Source organism: Anolis sagrei, chromosome 6 (assembly GCF_037176765.1).
Source record: "Anolis sagrei isolate rAnoSag1 chromosome 6, rAnoSag1.mat, whole genome shotgun sequence".
Lineage (NCBI taxonomy): Eukaryota > Metazoa > Chordata > Lepidosauria > Squamata > Dactyloidae > Anolis > Anolis sagrei.
Window position 1 is genome coordinate 24,074,871 of NC_090026.1, and position 20,200 is coordinate 24,095,070.

At 40.7% G+C, this 20,200-nt stretch overlaps 1 protein-coding gene across 2 annotated transcripts; it reads left to right on the forward strand.

The window, feature by feature from the left end:
- Positions 1-1,756: 1,756 nt before the first annotated feature.
- On the forward strand, positions 1,757-19,026 carry LOC132778009 (serine protease 27-like). Of its 2 annotated transcripts, XM_060780599.2 has the most exons (7): positions 1,757-1,910; positions 7,855-7,881; positions 10,115-10,141; positions 11,656-11,824; positions 12,997-13,268; positions 14,540-14,709; positions 16,309-19,026. In XM_060780599.2, exons 1-7 carry the CDS (start codon positions 1,856-1,858, stop codon positions 16,597-16,599), a joined length of 1,011 nt encoding a protein of 336 aa, XP_060636582.2. In that variant the 5' UTR covers positions 1,757-1,855; the 3' UTR covers positions 16,600-19,026. The 2 variants fall into 2 exon arrangements, with proteins under 2 accessions (XP_060636582.2, XP_067326052.1); XM_067469951.1 differs by lacking the exon at positions 7,855-7,881.
- The last annotated feature ends 1,174 nt before the right edge of the window (positions 19,027-20,200 follow it).

The window sequence follows — 20,200 nt, forward strand, 5'->3', positions numbered from 1 at the left end:
AGACTTAAGACAGTCGAAACCAGTCTGGAAATCCTCTACGTGGATATCCTCTTACAAAGGACTGAAAGCGCCACCCAATAGTATCTTTACAGAAAGCAAGGGATCTTATGCCCTTAGGAGAAGTCTGCTTTACAGCAAGAAATACTCTCCTTTTGTGACTGGTGTAAAAATCAATGTATAAATAACAGTTTTTTTGTTCCTTGTATATTGCTCAATGCTGTATTACAGTGGTTCTCAACCTTCCTAATGCCATGACCCCTTAATACGCTTCCTCATGTTATGGTGACCCCCAACCATAAAATTAGTTTCGTTGCTACTTCATAACTGCCATTTTGCTGCTGTTATGAATAGTAATGTAAATATCTGATATGCAGGATGTATTTTCATTCACTGGACCAAATTTGGCACAAATACCCAATACACCCAAATTTGAATACTGGTGGGATTGGGGGAGGGTATTGATTTTGTCCTGTGGGAGTTGTAGTTATTGGGATTTATAGTTCACCTACAATCAAAGAGCATCCCAAACTCCACCCACAATGGAATTGAGTCAAACTTGACACACAGAACTCCATGACCAACAGAAAATACTGGAAGGATTTGGTGGGCATTGACCTTGAGTTTTGGAGTTGTAGTTCATCTACATCCAAAGAGCACTGTGGACTCAAACAATGATGGATATGGACCAAATGCACACATTCTCAATATGCCCAAATGTGAACACTGATGGAGTTTGGGGAAAATAGATCTTGACATTTGGGACTTGTAGTTGCTGGGATTTATAGTTCACCTACAATCAAAGATCATTCTGAACCCTACCAACAATTGAATTGGGCCAAACTTCCCACACAGAACCTCCATGACCAACAGAAAATACTGTGTTCTCTGATGGTCTTTGGTGACCCCTCCGACACCCCCTGGCGACCCTTCCAGGGGTCCCAACCCCCAGGCTGAGAAACACTGCTGTATTATATATGTTTGATGTACATTTAATATTGTATTATATAAGCTGCAAAAAACCTACCTCTTTGATTTATGTATAGTAGATTTGTATTTTTTTGCCCCTCTAGTCATGCCCCAGGACAACTATTTGGGATGTTTTAGAAAAAATCAAATGCCAAACCCGCTTCCACTTCAGCAATTACTGCTGAAGAAAGAAAAATCCACACCCGCCTTCAGATGGACATTAATCTGAGAAGTGAGAAACAAAAGCCATTTGTACTTCTTTTTTTTTTGCCACTGTATTTGTTTCCAGTTTTTCCATTTCTTCTGAAATGAACATGAAACCAAAAAAATCTAGCATCAGAACATCTCTCCAAGAACAGGCAAGCTGACAAATACTTTTTACATTTAACTTCTAGGCCAACAGTGTGCAAAAGAGATCACCTTTTTTGTCCTTTCTTAGTGACAGGGGAACAATGTGTTAAATTCATTACCCTCTCGCCAATGATTAGATTTCAATGTGGTGTGTTTTCTTTTCCAGGATTTGTTTGACTTTACTCTTTGCTCATTTTATCTGTGCATTTGGAAAATAATAATAATAATACCTAGATTCCCCCCGCCCCTTGGAACTGCCCTTGATAAGTGTCTCATATCTCTGTCCATCTGCAGTATCCAAACTCATCAAAATGTCAAAGCCTGACCGGGCTGGTAAAGGACAGAAGGCCAACAGGACGTATTTGCCGGTGGGGAGGGGGGGGGGAAGAGAGAACTTGTTGGGTGGGCAGACAGGTTGGGCCACATTCTCCCAAGAGGCTGCCCGGATGCAACAGCACTCAAAGAAGCAAACCTGGAGTTGTACAAGTTTGAGATTGTCCTGCTGCCTTGGAGGTGAAGCAGAGGCAGCCTTGAAACTATGAGAATCCCACTTTCTCATTTTCTTTGCATCTCTATGCTTCCGATGATTCACGGTAAGTAAAACTGTGTATACAATTAATTTGAGGGGTCTTTTTGTATGTCTCTTTTGTATAACTTCCTACTTTGTTGCATTAATACAGTGCTTCTCAACCTTCCTGATGCCGCAATACAGTTCCTCATGTTGTGGCAACCCCCAACCATAACATTATTTTTGTTGCTACTTCATAACTGTAATTTTGCTACTGTTATGGATGGTCATGTAAATATCTGATATGCAAGGTGTGTTTTCATTCATTGGACCAAATTAGCACAAATACCTAATATACCCAAATTTGAATACTGGTGGGGTGGGGGATTGATTTTGTCATTTGGCAGTTGTAGTTGCTGAGATGTATAGTTCATCTACAATCAAAGAGCATTCTGAACTCCATCAACAATGTAATTTAACCAAACTTGGGACACAGAACTCCCATGACCAATAGAAAATACTGGAGGGGTTTGGTGGGCATTGACCTTGAATTTTGGAGTTGTAGTTCATCTACATCCAGAAAGCAGTGTGGACTCAAACAATGATGGATCTGGGCCAAATTTGGCATTAATACTCAATATGCCCAAATGTGAACACTGGTTGAGTTTGGGGACAATAGACATTGACATTTGGGAGTTGTAGTTCCTGGGATTTATAGTTCACCTACAATCAAAGAGCATTCTGAATCCCACCAATGATAAAATTGGGCAAAACTTCCTACACAGAACCCCCAAGATGAACGGAAAATACAGTGGGATGTTGTAGGTTTTTTCTGGCTATATGGCCATGTTCTAGAGGCCTTCTGTCCTGACATTTCACCTGCATCTATGACAAGCATCCTCAGAAGTAGTGACAACCAAGTGATTCCAGCCGTGAAAGCCTTTGACAATACAGAAAATACAGTGTGTTCTCATGGTCTTTGGTGACCCCTCTGACATCCCCTCGCAACCCCATCAGGGGTCCCATCCCCCAGGTTGAGAACCTCTGCATTAATGGAATGAACATGATCATTCCCAACTACTGAGCATAGAAATCGCATCTCATAACTCTTTGAAGAGCTTCTGAGTTTTAATGGTATATCCAACAAAGAGTCAACAGGTTCCTTTGTTTTAGAATATATGGATTATCTCTCCACTGTTCCACAACCTCTGATATCTCTTTTTAAAACGATGACCATAAATCTGTGTTTTATGCCTTCCTTCCATAATCATATCCTATGTATTCTGGTAGGATGATTGTTGACTGACATAGGCCCCTTTTACACTGCCATACAAAATCCATATTATTGGCTTTCAACTGGATTATATGGCTGTGTAGACTAATATAATCCAGTTGAAAGCAGATAATGTGGATTATCTGCTTTGATAACCTGGATTATATGGCAGTATAAAAGGGGCCTTAGAAGCAGGACCTAGTGGTTAAAACAAGCTGGGTGACATAGCCGAGGATCCTGCTATCAGTGGTGTAAAGATACTGGGTAAATGCATGAATATTTATCATAATTATTTATTGCGTGCTGTTATTATGGGGTGGGGATTCAAGAGGGCTAAGAAAATATCCCAGGCCCCTTCTAAACTGCTATGTAATCCTGATTATCAAAGTAGATAATCCACATTATCTGATTTGACCTGGATTATATGAGTCTACACTGTCATATAATCCAGTTCAAAGCAGATAATCTGGATTTTATGTGGCAGTGTAGAAGTGGTTCCTAATTTCATTGTTTTGTGCTACTGCAGAAGTTTATGCAGTCATCTGTGGGGCTTAGGAATTGTGTTGAGTTGAAGTCCAAAACACTTGGAGGGCTGAAGTTTGCCCATGCCTGCTCCAGAGAAGCTAGGATTCCTGATGTGGGGAATTGACAGCTTGAACCTTCTGGAGGTAGACTGGAATGCAGTATCCATGAGAAGTCTGCCAACTGGGCATTGGTCCAACATAGAAACAAGAGCCAGAAAAACAAGAAAAATCAATTTGTCTGGATGGATTCTCATTCTAACATCTCCCTTTGCCAGGAATTTTGCAAATTTAGTTTGTACATGTATGCAATGCATTGAACACACATGTGTCCCAAGTCTGTGCATGAGCAGGCCTTCATTTAGTATGTGTAACTTCCAATCTAAGTAATCTGTTTCTTTTCCTGGATTCTGTTTCTATTTGAGATAGATTGTTTTCCAGCAAACTTTCAGATAGTGTTGTCTACAGCTTCACTTTCACATCAGTCATTTAAAATTAGGTAGATAAATATTAAGAATGTTCCCTTTGCTTTGAAATAAAATTTAAGAAATTTCTCTCCCTGCCCCAGGGCATAAACAACTGAAGTATCTGTTAAAATGCTATTTTTCAGAGGAGTGGCAGGCCAGTTTTGGTGATGGGACAATTTATATTCAATGGAGGCAGCCCATTTGAACCTTCCACCCAATAATGCTAATGTGCAATATCCCTGGGGGGATATTCTGTTCAAGGAATGAGGCTGGGCTCATTTCAAGATCACTTTAACTGCCATTACTCAATACTATGGAATCCTCAGGTAAAGTAGGTAAACTGGTGTTAAACTGCAATCATTCTACAGTGTAGACACACCCTTCATACTCATTGAAATTAAATGAAGTTCCACTGATTTCAATGAGTGGATTTCCCAAATATAACAAAATTAAGATTCATCCAAGAAGGGTTGTCGTGAGTTTTCTGAGCTGTATGGCAAAGTTCCAGAAGCATTCTCTCCTGATGTTTCACCCACATCTATGGCAAGCACCCTCAGAGGTTGTTTGCTTCTGGAATGCTTCTGGAACATGGCCATACAGAATGCTTCTGGAACATGGCCATACAGCAACGTTTCTCAATCTGGGGGTCAGGACCCCTGGAGGGGTTGTGAGGGGGATGTCAGAGGAGTCACCAAAGAACATCAGAAAACACAGTATTTTCTGTTGGTCATGGGGGTTCTGTGTGGGATGTTTGGCCCAATTCTATCATTGGTGGGATTCAGAATGCTCTGATTGTAGGTTAACTATGAATCCCAGCAACTACAACTCCCAAATGTCAAGGTCTATTTTCCCCCAAACTCCACCAGTGTTCATATTTGGGCATATTGAGTATTTGTGCCAAGTGTGGACTAGATCTATCGTTGTTTGAGTCCACAGTGCTCACTGAATGTAGGTAAGCTACAACTCCAAAATTCAAGGTCAATGCCCACCAAACCCTTCCAGTATTTTCTGTTGGTCATGGGAGTTCTGTGTGCCAAGTTTGGTTCAATTCCATCATTGGTGGAGTTCATAATACTCTTTGATTGTAGGTGAACTATAAATCCCAACAACTACATCTCCCAAATGACAAAATCAATACCCCCTCTCTCAACCCCACAAGTATTTAAATTTGCGCGTATTGGGTATTTTTGCCAAACTTGGTCCAGTGAATGAAAATACATCCTGCATATCAGATGTTTACATTACAATTCATAACAGTAGCAAAATTACAGTTGTGAAATAGCAACAAAAATAATGGTATCGTTGAGGGTCACCACAACATGAGGAACTGTATTAAGGGGTCACAGCATTAGGAAGGTTGAGAAATGCTGTCATACAGCCTGGGAAACTCACACCACCCCAGTGATACCAGCCATGAAAGCCTTCAACAACACATCAACCAGGAAGAATTTCTAGAATAAGTTTCACTGAAAGAAACATTGCTCGTTGGGTCTTTGAATCAGTTTGGAGATAATGTGAAGAAAGCACATGGCAGATGGAATAGAGCCCCCCTCCCCCTTCCTTTGTTTAATTTTAGGCTTTAGGTTGAACTGCAACTCCAGGAGAGAATGCACTTGCTGTTTGTGAGAAGAAAATGTCTAAGATAAGTGAAGTGCAATTAATACGAACTTAAGCATTCAACAGCTATGCATGTTATCAGTAAGTTCTGTTCCCATTGTTTGTTCTAAGCTGTAGCCATACAAAGGTGTGGTTTGGAATCCACAAGTAACGATCAAACTTTCCTAGGCTGAAAAGAAGGCAAGGGATGCAAAAGGAAAGTAGGAAGGGGAGGCATGAAAACTGTATCTCTCATGATACCACATACCTTCTAACATTTCCACAGATGAATTATTTAAAAATGGCACAATGATTAATGGAAACTATAAATAAGTATATCATGCTGCTGTGGACAAGTCTACATAGGGACCACCAAACTCAGCATTGCCTGAACACGAATCAAGGAACATGAAAGACACTGCAAACTAATTCAACCAGGGAAGTCAGCCATAGCAGAGCACCTGATGAACCAATCTGGACACAGCATATTATTTGAGAACACAGAAATGCTGGACCACTCCAACAACTTACCATGTCAGACTATACAGAGAAGCCACTGAATTCTATAAGCACGTGGAGAATTTTAACAGAAAGGAGGAAATCATGAAAATGAACAAAACCTGGTTACCAGTATAAAAAAACCCCTCTAAAATCAGGACAGTAAATAAAGCAGGGGAATTCCAGACAAGAATCGATCAGGGCCAGCTAACACCTCCCAACAAAGGATCCCCATGCAGGAAGGAGCCAGGCTTTGAAGCTGCAAGGCCATTCAATGCTAATCAAGCTGGTCAATTGCAACATTCACACTTGCCTCAAGCAGACAAGAGTTCTTTCACCCACCCTGGACATTCCACAGAAATATAAACCTCATTGCCTAGTTTCCAATAGACCTCACAACTTCTGAGGATGCCTGCCATAGATGTAGGCAAAATGTCAGGAGAGAATGCTTCTGGAACATGACCATATAGCCTGAAAAACTCACAGCAACCCAGTGATTCCAGTCATGAAAGCCTTCGACAACACAATAAAGAAGTAAATTTTCCAGATTGAAATTTTCCCCTATCATTGACTAACCACATTCTACCTACTGGAGGCCAATGGAAGTTGGAACTGTCCAAACTTCTGGGTGTTGCGGTATTGCAATTCTCAGAATTCTTCACCATTAGTTATACTGACTTGGGCTGCTGAGAGTCGCAATCCAATCATATCCAGAAGGCTCTATGATTCCTGCCTTTCATGTAGCTCAGTTCTCTGAATTAGATTTAGATTTCATTATCTTCAAAATAGCTGAATATAAATCATAAGATTTAGTAGGTGTTTATGTTATAGTGATGAGTCCAGAAGTTTGGGTCAAAGGTGGTTAGGATGATGAAGGAGTATTGATCCATATCTGATCCTCTATCGAGGGAATTATTTGGATTTTCAAGTGTCTCTGGACTGCAGTTCCCATCATTCTTTACTATTGACTACTCTGGCAAGGTTTTTTTTGGGGGGGGGGGGGGGAAGCCAGCAGCATATGAGGACAACACAGTTCCTATCCTTCATGTATGGCATCTACACAGAGTGCATCTGCAGTGCCATGGCTCAATGCTATAGAATCCTGGAAGTTTTAGGGCCCTTCCACACAGCCATATAACTCAGAATATCAAGGCAGAAAATCCCACAATATCTGCTTTGAACAGGGTTATCTGAGTCCACACTGGTGTATATTCCAGTTCAAAGCAGACAATGTGGGATTTTATTCAGCTGTGTGGAAGGGGCCTTAGCTTTGCAAGATTGTAGCCATCTCTGCCAAAGAATTCTGGTGCTTCAATAAACTACCAATCCTGGGATTTAATAGTATCGAGCTATGGTAGTTAAAGTGGTGTCAAACTGCATTCATTCTACTTTGTAGGAGTATCCATAGTTACAATTGTAGTTTTCCATCTGCTGAGTACACAATAAACTACAAAGCCAATGAAAGGTTCTCCCCGAACGTCATGCTTCCCAAACCTGGCCCTGATTGTACCACACTGGTTCTGAGTATTCAAAAGGATATCTTTGTTTATGTAGTTTTCCTCCCTCGGTGTTAATATTTTTAGTTTATCTGCTTTGATCTTATTTATACTTTACTTAACCATCCGGTTCTCCAGCTTTGCCTCTGACATCACTTTTATTTCATTCTCCACTCAGGTGTCTTGGCAAGTAAAGCTCAAAACAGTGAGTATTTTGCAAACCGGACGTGCAATGGGAAAAACACTGTGTTTTGAATTCTGAAATAAATATACTGTCTTCCCCCCAAGGCATAACTGCTGAAGAAATGCTCAGGTTTCTCTGTTGCTCTTTAAACACAGCTCTCATTGTATCGATGGAATTGAGAAAGACAGAAGTAAAAGGGGACTACTTTTGTCGGGAGAATAATTGCCCCAAATTAACCTGTTCTGCTCTAACAAAAACCTCTTAAATATTCAAGCTGCCTTATAAATTAAAACAGATACAGATAAGTAAGCCAAACAGAAAGAAAAACACTCAAAAGGCTATGGCTAATATGTAATTAACCTAAAAAATGTGCAGATTCCTTAAGTTTCCGAATGCCCCATGGAATAAAAATGGCCTTGGTTTGTTGATGGTAAGGCCATGGGCTCTCTCTAATGCTGATTCTACACTGTAGAATTATTGCAGTTTGATACCACATTAATGATCATGGGGCAATGCTGTAAAATCCTAGGATTTGTAATTTGGTGAGGCACCATCACTCTTTGGTGGAAAGGTCTGAAAACTTCAGAAACTTCATAAAACTCTCATGATTCCATAACATTGAGCCATGGCAAAGTGATGTTGAACTGCATTAATTCTCTAATGTAGATGGACTCTTAGAAACATGTCCTAGAGTAGTGGTTCTCAATCTGTGAGTCCTCAGGTGTTTTGGCCTACAACTCCCAGAAATCCCAGCCAGTTTATCAACTGTTAGGATTTTTGGGAGTTGAATGCCAAAACATTTGGGGACCCACAGGTTGACCTCCACTGTCCTAGAGCCTAGGAGCAGCTACTGAGAACACCCTGCTTAAGCTCAGAAAATTATGTGAAACACCGTGGTGGTGGGTTCTGCTGACTCCCCAACTTGTTGGAAGAAAATATGTCCTTGTATCATCAATCAGTACATTATGTGCACATTTAACCAATGGATGAAGAGTCTCCATATGCACCTTTGCATACCATAGTAGAGATCCATGTGAAAAGAGGTCTGGATTAGGCTATACTAACACCTCATGTGGAATTATTGTATGTGTAAACATGTACAAGCACATAAAAGCCCCTTTGTTACAGCACCCGATTTTTAAATATACAGTGAGCCCTCTATCTACTGGGGTTTGGGTCTAGGACTCCCATGGATCCAAAAATCCATGGATGCTCAACTCCCATTATTGCATAGGTCTCCCTTATGGAAAATTGTATTATTTAAAGTTTGCGTTGGGGAATTTTTAAAAAATATTTTCAAACCATGGTTAAAATCCATGAGTACAGTGCCAATTGTATGTTTATAGTCTTTCAAACCCTACCTATAGTAAAAAAAGGTAAGGGAGAACAAAACACCCTGAGAACCAGATTCCTTGTATAGTTACTTATATGTTCAAAGTAACAATGCATGCTTAAACTTGTCACCTTTACTTTGGAAATAGAGTAGCCTTAGGTTTAAATCCACTTGTTAGTTCCAACTAGATGAGAATTATTCATTCAATAGATAATGGTAACTGATTAGTTATGCAAATCCCATTGATTCAATGGGTCACTTGAGTTGGGACTAGTAACTGGTGTTATGCCATGGAGCCACCACCTAAAATGTGTTGCAGAGCTGTTTGGGGGTTTTGAACTTTTTTCCTACTAAACTATTCCCAGGAGCAACTGGATTGCGAGGATAGCGTGTTTGGGCCAAGTATTGGATCCAATCCCAGGGCAGTCCAACATCAGTATTCAAGAAGGTGTTCAGGCTGTGGATGTTGAAGCAGCTAATCTTTCTCCAGCTTCCTCTGCTAGTATGTACTAGTACTGGCCAATATTAAGTTTTGGATATATAATCCCTATTGGAGGAAAACAGAGAAAAATATAAGGCCCCTTCTGTGGATCAACCACTTCTTCATGTTATATCCCACAACCCATTTTAAACAATACTGGGGCAGATGCAGATCTGAGTTTCAAAGCTCAGGAAGGACACCATAATGACTTTTTTTCATTGATAGTAAACCGTTAGACTTTTGAGCAGTTAATGATTGAAAAATGCAAGTGGATTTAAAATTCCCCATCCCTTCCCCAGTGTGTAGCTAAAAGTATGAGATAAGCTTGTTTATTTCCTTGGCTTGGTTCCAGTTTTGCTTTTTGAAAATGGCTTCCTTTTAATTGAGCAGTCATAATAACTCTTGTTTTCTTCTCTTTTCTTTCCATTATTTCTTTGTAGGAGGTACTGAGGATGACAAGTCAATAAGTAAGTGTTTAGCTGCAGCACAAATTGGTTGCAGCTCTGGGGCTGAAGCAATAGTACTAAAAATTCTGCTAATAAAGTTTTAGTATTTAAAAGCACAGGAGCTCTGCTATAAAAGAAGCTGAGAATCATAATATCTTCATTGATGTGGACCATGAACATGGTGAATTCACTCTGATTTTATATGAGCTATCCATGGTGCTGAACCAGATCTCTTAAATAGAATAATAATAAGGTAAAGGTAAAGGTTTTCCCCCTTACATTAATTCTAGTTGTGTCTGATTCTGTGGGGTGGTGCTTATCTCCATTACTAAGCCAAAGAGCCTGCATTGTCCATAGACATGGCTGACATGACTGCATGGAGTGCCATTACCTTTACGCCAGGGCAGTACCTATTGATCTCACATTTGCATGTTTTTGAACTGCTAGGTTGGCAGAAGCTGGGGCTAACAGCAGGAGCTCACCCCACTCCCTGAATTCAAACTGCTGAACTTTTGGTTAGCAAGTTTAGAAGCTCAGCGGGTTAACCTGTTGCCCATAGAATAATAATAATAATAACAATAATAATAATAATAATAATAATAGCAAAAAGAAGAAGAAGAAGAAGGAGGAGGAGGAGGAGGATTGGATCAGAACCAAATTGGTCCTCCAGTGGCTAGTAGATACCATGGGACTGATAAAGTAAATGTAAACCTAAAGCTAAAATAAGTTATCTAAGGTGCTAAACCATATGCCCTGATATAGGTTCACCATCTTGGAGAATTCCTTTAAGTAAATGAAAGTGGATTTATTCTCAGAGCCATTAATATAATAGCCTCTAGCCACTACTGACTTTATGTTGTTTGTTTGAGTAGCCATCACTTAATCAGATTTTAGTGCCTGATGGGCAAGAAAGTGGAACAAAAGACAAAAGTTCCAGTCTTTGGCACCTTTCCCCTCATTTTTCTGAATAGTGAAAGAGAATATGAAGACTTTTTATTCTGATAAGGCTTTGAAAACTGTGTGTGGGGATGAGGATGCACTTTGTAAAATGTGGTGGAATTTTATTTGTCATTTTAAAATCTTTGCATTTAATGGGGTTGTTTATTTGATAATTTAATTACATTTTACTTCTGTATAGTATGAATTTACCTACAGAGTGCCCTTCATAGCCACTGGAGTTTGATTCCAGGAGCTCACGTAGATAGCAAAATCCATGAATACTCAAGTCCCATTACATACAAAGGCATATTAAAATGGGTTCCTTTTATAAAATCAAACTTTGCATTATTTAATTGGTTTTTTAAAAATATTTTGAGCCTTGATTGATCGAATCCTTCAGTGCAGAACCCATTGGTATGGTGGGATGACAGTATGCATGATTTAAATGTAAGCTGCAGGTTGTTGTTGTTATTTTACATCATCTGGTGAATTTATTTATTTCTAGCCAAAAGGTGAGAAACTGGAAAATTGCAGAACAGGTCTTTCTTGCTTGCTTGCATGCTTTCTTTCACTTACACATATATCTATTTTGACAGCATGTGGCCAGGTGGTGACAAAAACCAAAAACCGTATTGTTGGGGGAGAAGACGCCTCTCGGGGTGCCTGGCCATGGCAAATCAGCCTTCAGTACAAGGGGAAGCATGCATGTGGGGGGACACTCATCAGTGCTGACTGGGTTCTGACTGCAGCCCACTGTTTTCCAAGGTAAGCCAATGACCATAAAGTTGGCTTGACTCACAGTTTTGCCATGATAGCCCCACTGAATGCCTATTGCATAGTTGATGGAGATTGGGGGTGGTGGAGGAAATTCATTTTGTTATGTCCCATAGCCAGTCACAGACTCAGGGCATCATTTGTAGATGTTTTTATTTTTTTACTCCTATTTTTTTCATGTCAGGAGCAACTTGAGAAACTGCAAGTTGCTTCTGGTGTGAGAGAATTGGCTGCCTGCAAGGACATTGCCCAGGGGATGCCTGGATGTTTTGATGCTTTACCATCCTTGTGGGAGGCTTCTCTCATGTTCCCACATGGAGAGCTGGAAGTGACAGAAGGAGCTCTCTCTAGATTCGAACCTGTGACCTGTTGGTCTTCAGTCCTGCCAGCAAAAAGGTTTAATCCATTGCAAGACCCTGGGAACCAGAAAAATGTAATAGTTTTCTGTGTTCATTTTCATTAGTCATATGTTTTTGACCACAATTAGATGTTGCTTGGCCACATATGTTCCAGTTTTAATTTGTGAAATGCTGGAAGCTGATGATCCCCAAAATATCAGAAAACTGAGGGAATCCCAAGGTGTTTGGGGGAAAATGTTCTCTAGGAGAAACTCCTTGTATAGCCAGTGAAAGATTTCATTGCCACAAAAGTTTGGCTAATTGTTGGGATGATGTGAGATGAGGTAAACCGTTGTTCTGGGGGAATGGAATAGGTGACTGAGTACACCATATGGCATAAATTTATGGCACTGGCCCTATATTCAGACTTTGTTGCCATTGTTGCTGTTTGTCACCAGATAGGCTTCAATGTACAGCAGTACAATGACTGAAAGAAGTCCATGTGGTCTCATAATCAGTGGCTTCTTGGATAGAATCAATCCATCTGTAACATAGAATCATAGAGTTGGAAGAGACCACAAGGGCCATCCAGTCCAACCCAAATATTCCATGCATGAACACAGAATCAAAGCATCCCTGACAGATGGCCATCCAGCTTCTGCTTAAAAACTTCAAGAGAAGGAGACTCTACCACCCTCCGAGCTGCATATTCCACTGTCAAACAGCTCTTACTGTCAGGAAGTTCTTCCTAATGTTTAGGTAGAATTCCTTTTTACATGTTCATACTCCCCGCCCTGCCACAGCAATTTGATATTCTTTCCACAGCAATGTGAGATTCTCTGACTATCAAGTCAATCTGGGAAACTACCAGCTTTTGAATCCAGAAAAGAATGCTCAATGGGTGAAGCTTTCAAAAGTGTTTGCACACAAGGCCTATGCCGGGGATGGGACCAGCGGTGATATAGCTCTAGCCCAGTTGGAACGTCCAGTCCACTTCACTGAAAGCATCCTGCCGGCTTGCCTTCCAGATGCAAGGGTCAAGTTCTCGAATGGCACCTTTTGTTGGGTGACAGGATGGGGAGCCCCATCATATGGAGGTAAGGAGACTTTCTAAGTATGTCATTTGTGGTGGTACTGTGATCAAGTAGCTAAAATCAGGAATGCAGTCTTTTCTGAAATAATTATGATCACTAACCAGCATCTTCAAAAGACTCAAAATCTGGCCCTTCTGGGCTTTTTCCCCCCGATAAACAAAAATCTAGGAATCTCACAAACTTGTAAGTGGTTATTTATCATAATAATAATAATAATAATAATAATAATAATAATAATAATAAAGACTCTGGCACAAGCCAGTAAAGGTGGTTCCAGTGGTGATCGGCACACTGGGTGCAGTACCTAAGGACCTTGACCTGAACTTAAAAACAATCAGCTCTGTCAAAATTACCATCTGTAGCTGCAAAAGGCCACCCTACTCAGATCTCCATTCATTATTCGCTAATGTTTCACATTAGCGAATGTGCTAGATACTATGTGATCCAATATATAAGCCAGCATAGTGATCTTGTTTGATGCGTACTAATCTTGTTATGTATCAAATCATAATAATAATAACAACTTTATTTATACCCCACCACCATCTCCCAGAAAGAGCTCAGGGCAGCTTACAGAAGCACATACAAGTGCCATAAAAATAGAGGTAAAATTACATCAACATATTAAACAATAACAACATCAGTTAAGATAACTACAACACATTACAAAAAGTCCAATTTAAAAATCAACAAACACAGTACTAATTATTACCATTAAAACAAATAGTACAACATCCCTGCTGCACCACGGTTCAGCCACCACGGTTCATACCATGTGACAGCATGGTATAACTACTTCTGATAGCAAAATTAACTATCCATGTTCAAATAGCCAAAGGAAAGAAAGAAAAACACAATTTTGTTGTGATTTGGAACTGTTTTGTTGAATATAAAGGGAAAAATGAGACAATGTTGGTTTTTCAAATAGGTTTTTATTTTGTTATAAATTTTACATACTGCTTTGGTGGGTGAGAGACGAGGAGAAACAAGAGGAAAGCCATTAGTTACTTTTGTCAACTCTTGGAAAGGTTAAGGACTAAGGTGCTTAGCTGAAAGTTGTTTTATTATTTTAAAAATCCCTTTTATGTTAACTGATCTATCAAATGTATGCTATTCAAATAACACCAAAGCATAACAATATATATATATATATATACACACACACACACACACACACACACACACATACACACACACACATATACATACCCCCTTCAAGTCAGAGCTCACATTTCTAATTTCCTCTCTTTCTTCCCTGCCATTTGTACTTTAAGCTTCCCTTGGAGGACCAATGACATTGCAACAGATCAGGCTGCCCTTGATAGACACAATGAAGTGTGATGAGATGTACCATGTTGGTACAAGTATTAATCCCAATACCCGAGAGATCCAGGATGATATGATTTGTGCTGGCTATGAAACCGGAAAGAAAGATGCTTGTGTGGTAAGTGAGGCTTCAACCGGATGCCTTTCTCCCAGCAGAGGTGGCCATTTCTGGAATTTGCAATTCAGTTTATTTGGAAGGTGCCAGGTTGGAAAGTCTGATTTATAAGATGGAACACTATTGATAGTGCAGGGAATAATTTAGGATTGGGTTAACAAGAAGCCATTTGCTGGGAGGAGATCTGGTGCTGAGCTGGAATTGGTAGTGCTTCATTTTCTGAGATAACAGGAATTATGCTCAAAGTTCCATTGGAATACTTCTCCTAACTAGTCGTGTCCAACTCTGGGCATTGGTGCTCATCTCCATTTCTAAACTGAAGAGCTGGCATTGTCCGCAGACACCTCCAAGGTCATATGGCCAGCATGACTGTACGGAGCATGTTACCTTCCCACTGGAGTGGTACCTATTGATCTACTCACATTTGCCTTTATTAGGTGCAAGAAAAGGAGAAACTAAGATATAGTTTTGTATAAGGAGATATATCTTTATAATGGTGGGACATTAGTATGCGGTTGATCATAACATGGAATATAATTTCAATCTTAAATTTGTAGGTCTTTATGTGTTTTATTGCATTTTCTTCCATTTTGTATTGTAAATCCCATTAGGGAGAAGGGTGGGATATTTATTTTATTTGTCATGTCAGGGCAACCAGTCAATTGTATTACAATTCTAACAGAACAAAACAAACAAACAAACAAACAGACAAAATACAAAATTTGCAAGCTTGGTAGTTGATTAAATGTCCTTTGACCAGTAAATAAATAATAAATAGCTGGCCACTTGGAGTGCCTCTGGTGTTGCTGCAAGGAGGTCCTCCATTGTGCATGTGGCAGGGCTCAGGGTGCATTGCAGCAGATGGTCTGTAGTTTGCTCTTCTCCACACTCACATGTTGTGGATTCCACTTTGTAGTCCCATTTCTGAAGGTTGGCTCTGCATCTCGTGGTGCCAGAGCACAGTCTGTTCAGCACCTTTCAAGTCGCCCAGTCTTCTGTGTGCCCAGGGGGGAGTCTCTCATTTGGTATCAGCCATGGCTTGAGGTTCTGGGTTTGAGCCCGCCACTTTTGGACTCTTGCTTGCTGAGGTGTTCCAGCGAATGTCTCTGTAGATCTTAGAAAACTATTTCTAGATTTAAGTTGTTGACGTGCTGGCTGATACCCAAACAGGGTATCATACGAAAGCTGACTGGCACAACTTGGGGATCACAACCAGGCACAGTGAAGACATCTGCCCTTGTGCTATGCTACTCTGCTGCTAAGTACGCATGCCCAGTGTGGAACACATCTCACCACACTAAAACAGTGGATGTGGCTCTTAATGAGACATGCCGCATTATCACAGGGTGTCTGTGCCCTACACCACTGGAGAAATTACACTGCTTAGCCGGTATTGTACCACCTGACATCCGCCGGGAAGTAGCAGCCAATAGTGAAAGGACCAAGGCAGAGATATCTCCAGCTCATCCCCTGTTTGGGTATCAGCCAGCACGTCAACGACTTAAATCTAGGGTGGAATATAAATAAAAGGATGTATGAATTGATTAGGAATATGTGGTCTGGGATACTCTGGATGTTCACTGTCTTCCTTTTTCAACCTAGGGTGACTCTGGTGGTCCCTTGGTCTGCCAAGACAATGGTGCCTATTATGTGGCAGGAATTGTGAGCTGGGGTGACATGTGTGCCCTTCCCAACCGCCCAGGTGTTTACACCCTTGTCAGCTTCTATGAGGACTGGATAAAGAAACACTATCCCAGAGCCCAGTTTGGCCTCGTGAATATCACCTACAACAAAGTTAGACCATCTAATTCTGCTTCCAGCCTGTTCCATACAGATTTCAGTTTTTTTCTTCTGCTGACAGCCATATCCTTCATTGGGATCTTTCTGAAATAGAAGGATAGTAGGGTGTTCCAGTGTTTACCTCGTGGAGATGAAGTGCTATGGAAAAAGATACCTTCCATGACAAATCTGTCTAGTTCTTTCTGAATGGATGGATTTTGGAAAATTATTGAAAGATCCATATTTTGTCATCATCATCATCATCGTCATCATCACAGCCATCAAAACACTGCCTTTATAGACTTCAACCTCAATGGAGATGAGACTGGGAAGACTTTTTTTATTGTCTGAAGATTATTTATAATCTGATGGCTTCTGCTGTTTTATCATACATCCTAGTCGACATCTTAGAAGCCTAGTTCTTTTTGAATGGATTTTAGAAAGTTCTAAGCGGGTCTGTGTTTTGTCATTGTGGTAATTGTTGTCATTGTCATCATGGTCATGGTCATCACAATAATTACAACTTTATGGACTTACAGCCATGCTAGAGGTGAGGCTATGAAGAACATTTATCCATGAAGGAGCAGGACTTCTTCAGTTCAAAAACTGCCATACATCTCTTCACCTGTCTCAGAATTATCCCTTACATTGGAAATGGGGTTCTTGCATTGCGCTCCATATGGTGCTACTCGTGTAAACTAGTGAATATATGCATATTTGCACAATCTGTGATATCCGAATTTCTCTTTTGGGAGCTGGGGTAGTTGAGGGTAACATCAGATTAGTGTGTACAAAACTTAACAGCAGCCAGTGCTCACTATCATCCTATTATTGTACACCTTATGGCCATTTTATTGCTGGTGAAGACTGGTAAAGAAACACCTGGCTTTGTCTCTATAGTGGGGCACGTAATGAGGTCATCTGCACTGAGATCTGCTGGTGCCTTTGCTTTGCTTCTAACCATGATAACGTAACCAGACACTGTTTTGACCCCTGCTCTTCTCCACCAGCAACAGAATGGCCATGGTGAGGGCTATCCTAGCACAATGTTGTGCTTATTATATTCAAGAAGGAGGAAGAGGATAAGAACTTCCAAAATGCTCTCCCCTACAGGATGCCAACCATAGTATAAAAGCCAGACTCTCCCACTGTGATGATCTTCTCTCATGTGTCACCATGAGAAAAAAGTACCATATTTTCCAACGTATAAGACGACTGGGCGTATAAGACGGCCCCCAATTTTCCAGTTAAAATATAGAGTTTGGGATTTACTCACTGTATAAGACTACCCCTCTTTCAATGCACACCAAATAAAAAAAATCAGATTTGATTTCAATATGGTAATTTTCCTATTACTGTACCTCCTTCTCTGCCTGTTAGATCTCGCACATGTGCACCTGAGCTTCTTCACTGCAGTCCTCAGGAGCAAGATCTGAGAGGCAGAGAAGGAGGTACGGTAATAGGATATAAGGGTGGGCAAATGGGTGAAAGAGGTGTGTTTTTCTGGGCACAGTGCCACTCTATCTCTTTTTTCCATACACCGGACATCCCAGATGACTTCTTTCCAGGAATCCTGGTGAGTGGATTTTCTTCTACCGTACTTCTACAGCTCTGCCCTTGCTGCTTTCATACGGTCACTGCATACAGCAGGGATGTGGCCATAACCGTTTTTGAGCTCTCCCCACCATATGCAGCGATCACAGATTTTCTAGTTCATCTCAGAAGTTTCTGCACTTGCCCTATAAGATGACAACTGGCATATAAGACAACCCCTGACTTTTGAGAAGTTTTTCCTGGATTAAAAAGTAGTCTTATATGCCAGAAAATACAGTATATGTGGGGATGGAGTCCTTAAACTATCCTAATCAGAGGGGAATTTTGAAACTAATCTTGATGTTTGCCAAGTGTGCCTTGCAGAACATATAGCTAGTATGGCTCTGACTGCAGAGATTGATCTGAGAACCAAAAAAAGGTCCAGGGCCTGACCACCTGGGCAAGGCTTTGAGGTCTGATAATCCTTGATAGACTGGTTTTGGTGGAGAGAAACAAATAGTGGAAGGGTCTGTTAAACCAGCTGTCACTCGGTGACACTTGTGATGCTTAAATCTGATGATAGCTTGACAATTTAAGGTGAACAGCTTCGAGGAAAGAGGGTGGAGGATACCAAGAATCTGGTAAAGGCAGTAGTCAGGATGTCTCATCTTTGTGTGTATTCATACGCAGAATAAAAACACTTTCCTCCTAGAAATGTTCTCCCCTCCCCATTGGAAATGTTTTCCTAATGCAGGCTAATGTAGCACATTCCTGTCTCCTCAGGTCACCTCAGGTAAGGGTCAGCTGAGGTCAGAGAGAAATCTAGTTCGTTTTGGGCGTTCAGGTTCAAAGAGTTTATTGTGCAAACAGGAAGGAGAGAGGCAATGATCTGTGGGAGTCATATACTGGATGGGGCTCCATTGGCCAAGTAAAAAAGACTTTGTTGAGGAGTTGTGTGCCTGTTGCAAAATAAAATACCTCAAGTGTTACAATAAATAAGAACATAAATACATGTATACATTCATATATACACCATACACCTTGCTAGTCATTCAGGAAAGAAGTGTCCTACCAGGACATGACATTGGGGTAGATGTCCAAGCCATCCTTAAAGAATGCTGCCATGCTATCTTATTCCACTTCAATGAATGTTAATATAATAAAAATATCAGCCCCAAATCATAACATTACTAAATTGCTGCACTGTCAGCAAACCATGAAGGCATACCATGAAATCAGCATAGCAAGAACGTTTGTGGCAGCAGACGTTGGGGTCTAGAGGTAGTCAATCCCCAAATGCGGAGGTAGTCATTGCTAGATACAGCATTGTGTAATATCATATATTCAGTATATTAAGAAAGAAAACATTTAAAAATCCTGACATCCTGGGGTACCTCTATACTATATAATTAATGCAGTTTGACATAACTTGAACCGCCATGACTCAATGCCATAAAATCATGGGAGTGCTGGAGTCTCACCAGTCTACAACTCTCAGAAAGCTACTTTTCCCACATTATAAAAATAGAGTCCACTAAAATAGGCAGTCCCCTAAAATACAGGAAATGAGGTCTCCTCTGAAGCTTTATCACCAATCCTTGTTTTCAAAACAAGCCTAATTTTTCAAAATCCAATTAGGGACTGAGGTGAAATGTTCTGAACAGGGGCACAGACAGCAAAACAAACAGCATATGGGCATTGACCTTTTCCTATGGTTTCCCCTTGACATTAGGTCTAGTTATGTCTGACTCTGGGGGGTTGTGCTCATTTCCATTTCTAAGCTGAAGATCCATCCGTAGACACCTCCAAAGTCATGTGGCCAGCATGACTGCATGAAGCACCTTTACCTTCCCTCCAGAGCAGTAACTACTGATCTACCCACATTTTCATGTTTTTGAACTGCTAGATCGGCAGAAGCTGGGGCTAACAGTGGGAGCTCATCCCACTCCCCGGATTCAAACCGACAACCTGTAAGTCAGCAAGTTCAGCAGCTCAGCGGTTTAACCCGCTGTGCCACCAGGAGCTCCCATGGAGTTACACTTAATAATGTACTTGTTACAACTTCCATACAAATTTAAATTAAGACTAAACCTACAGAATCTATCTTGTTTATGAGTTGATGACTGCCTGTACCCTCAATCGTAGACTTGATGGGATTAATGGTGTTGAGTATCAGCAGCAC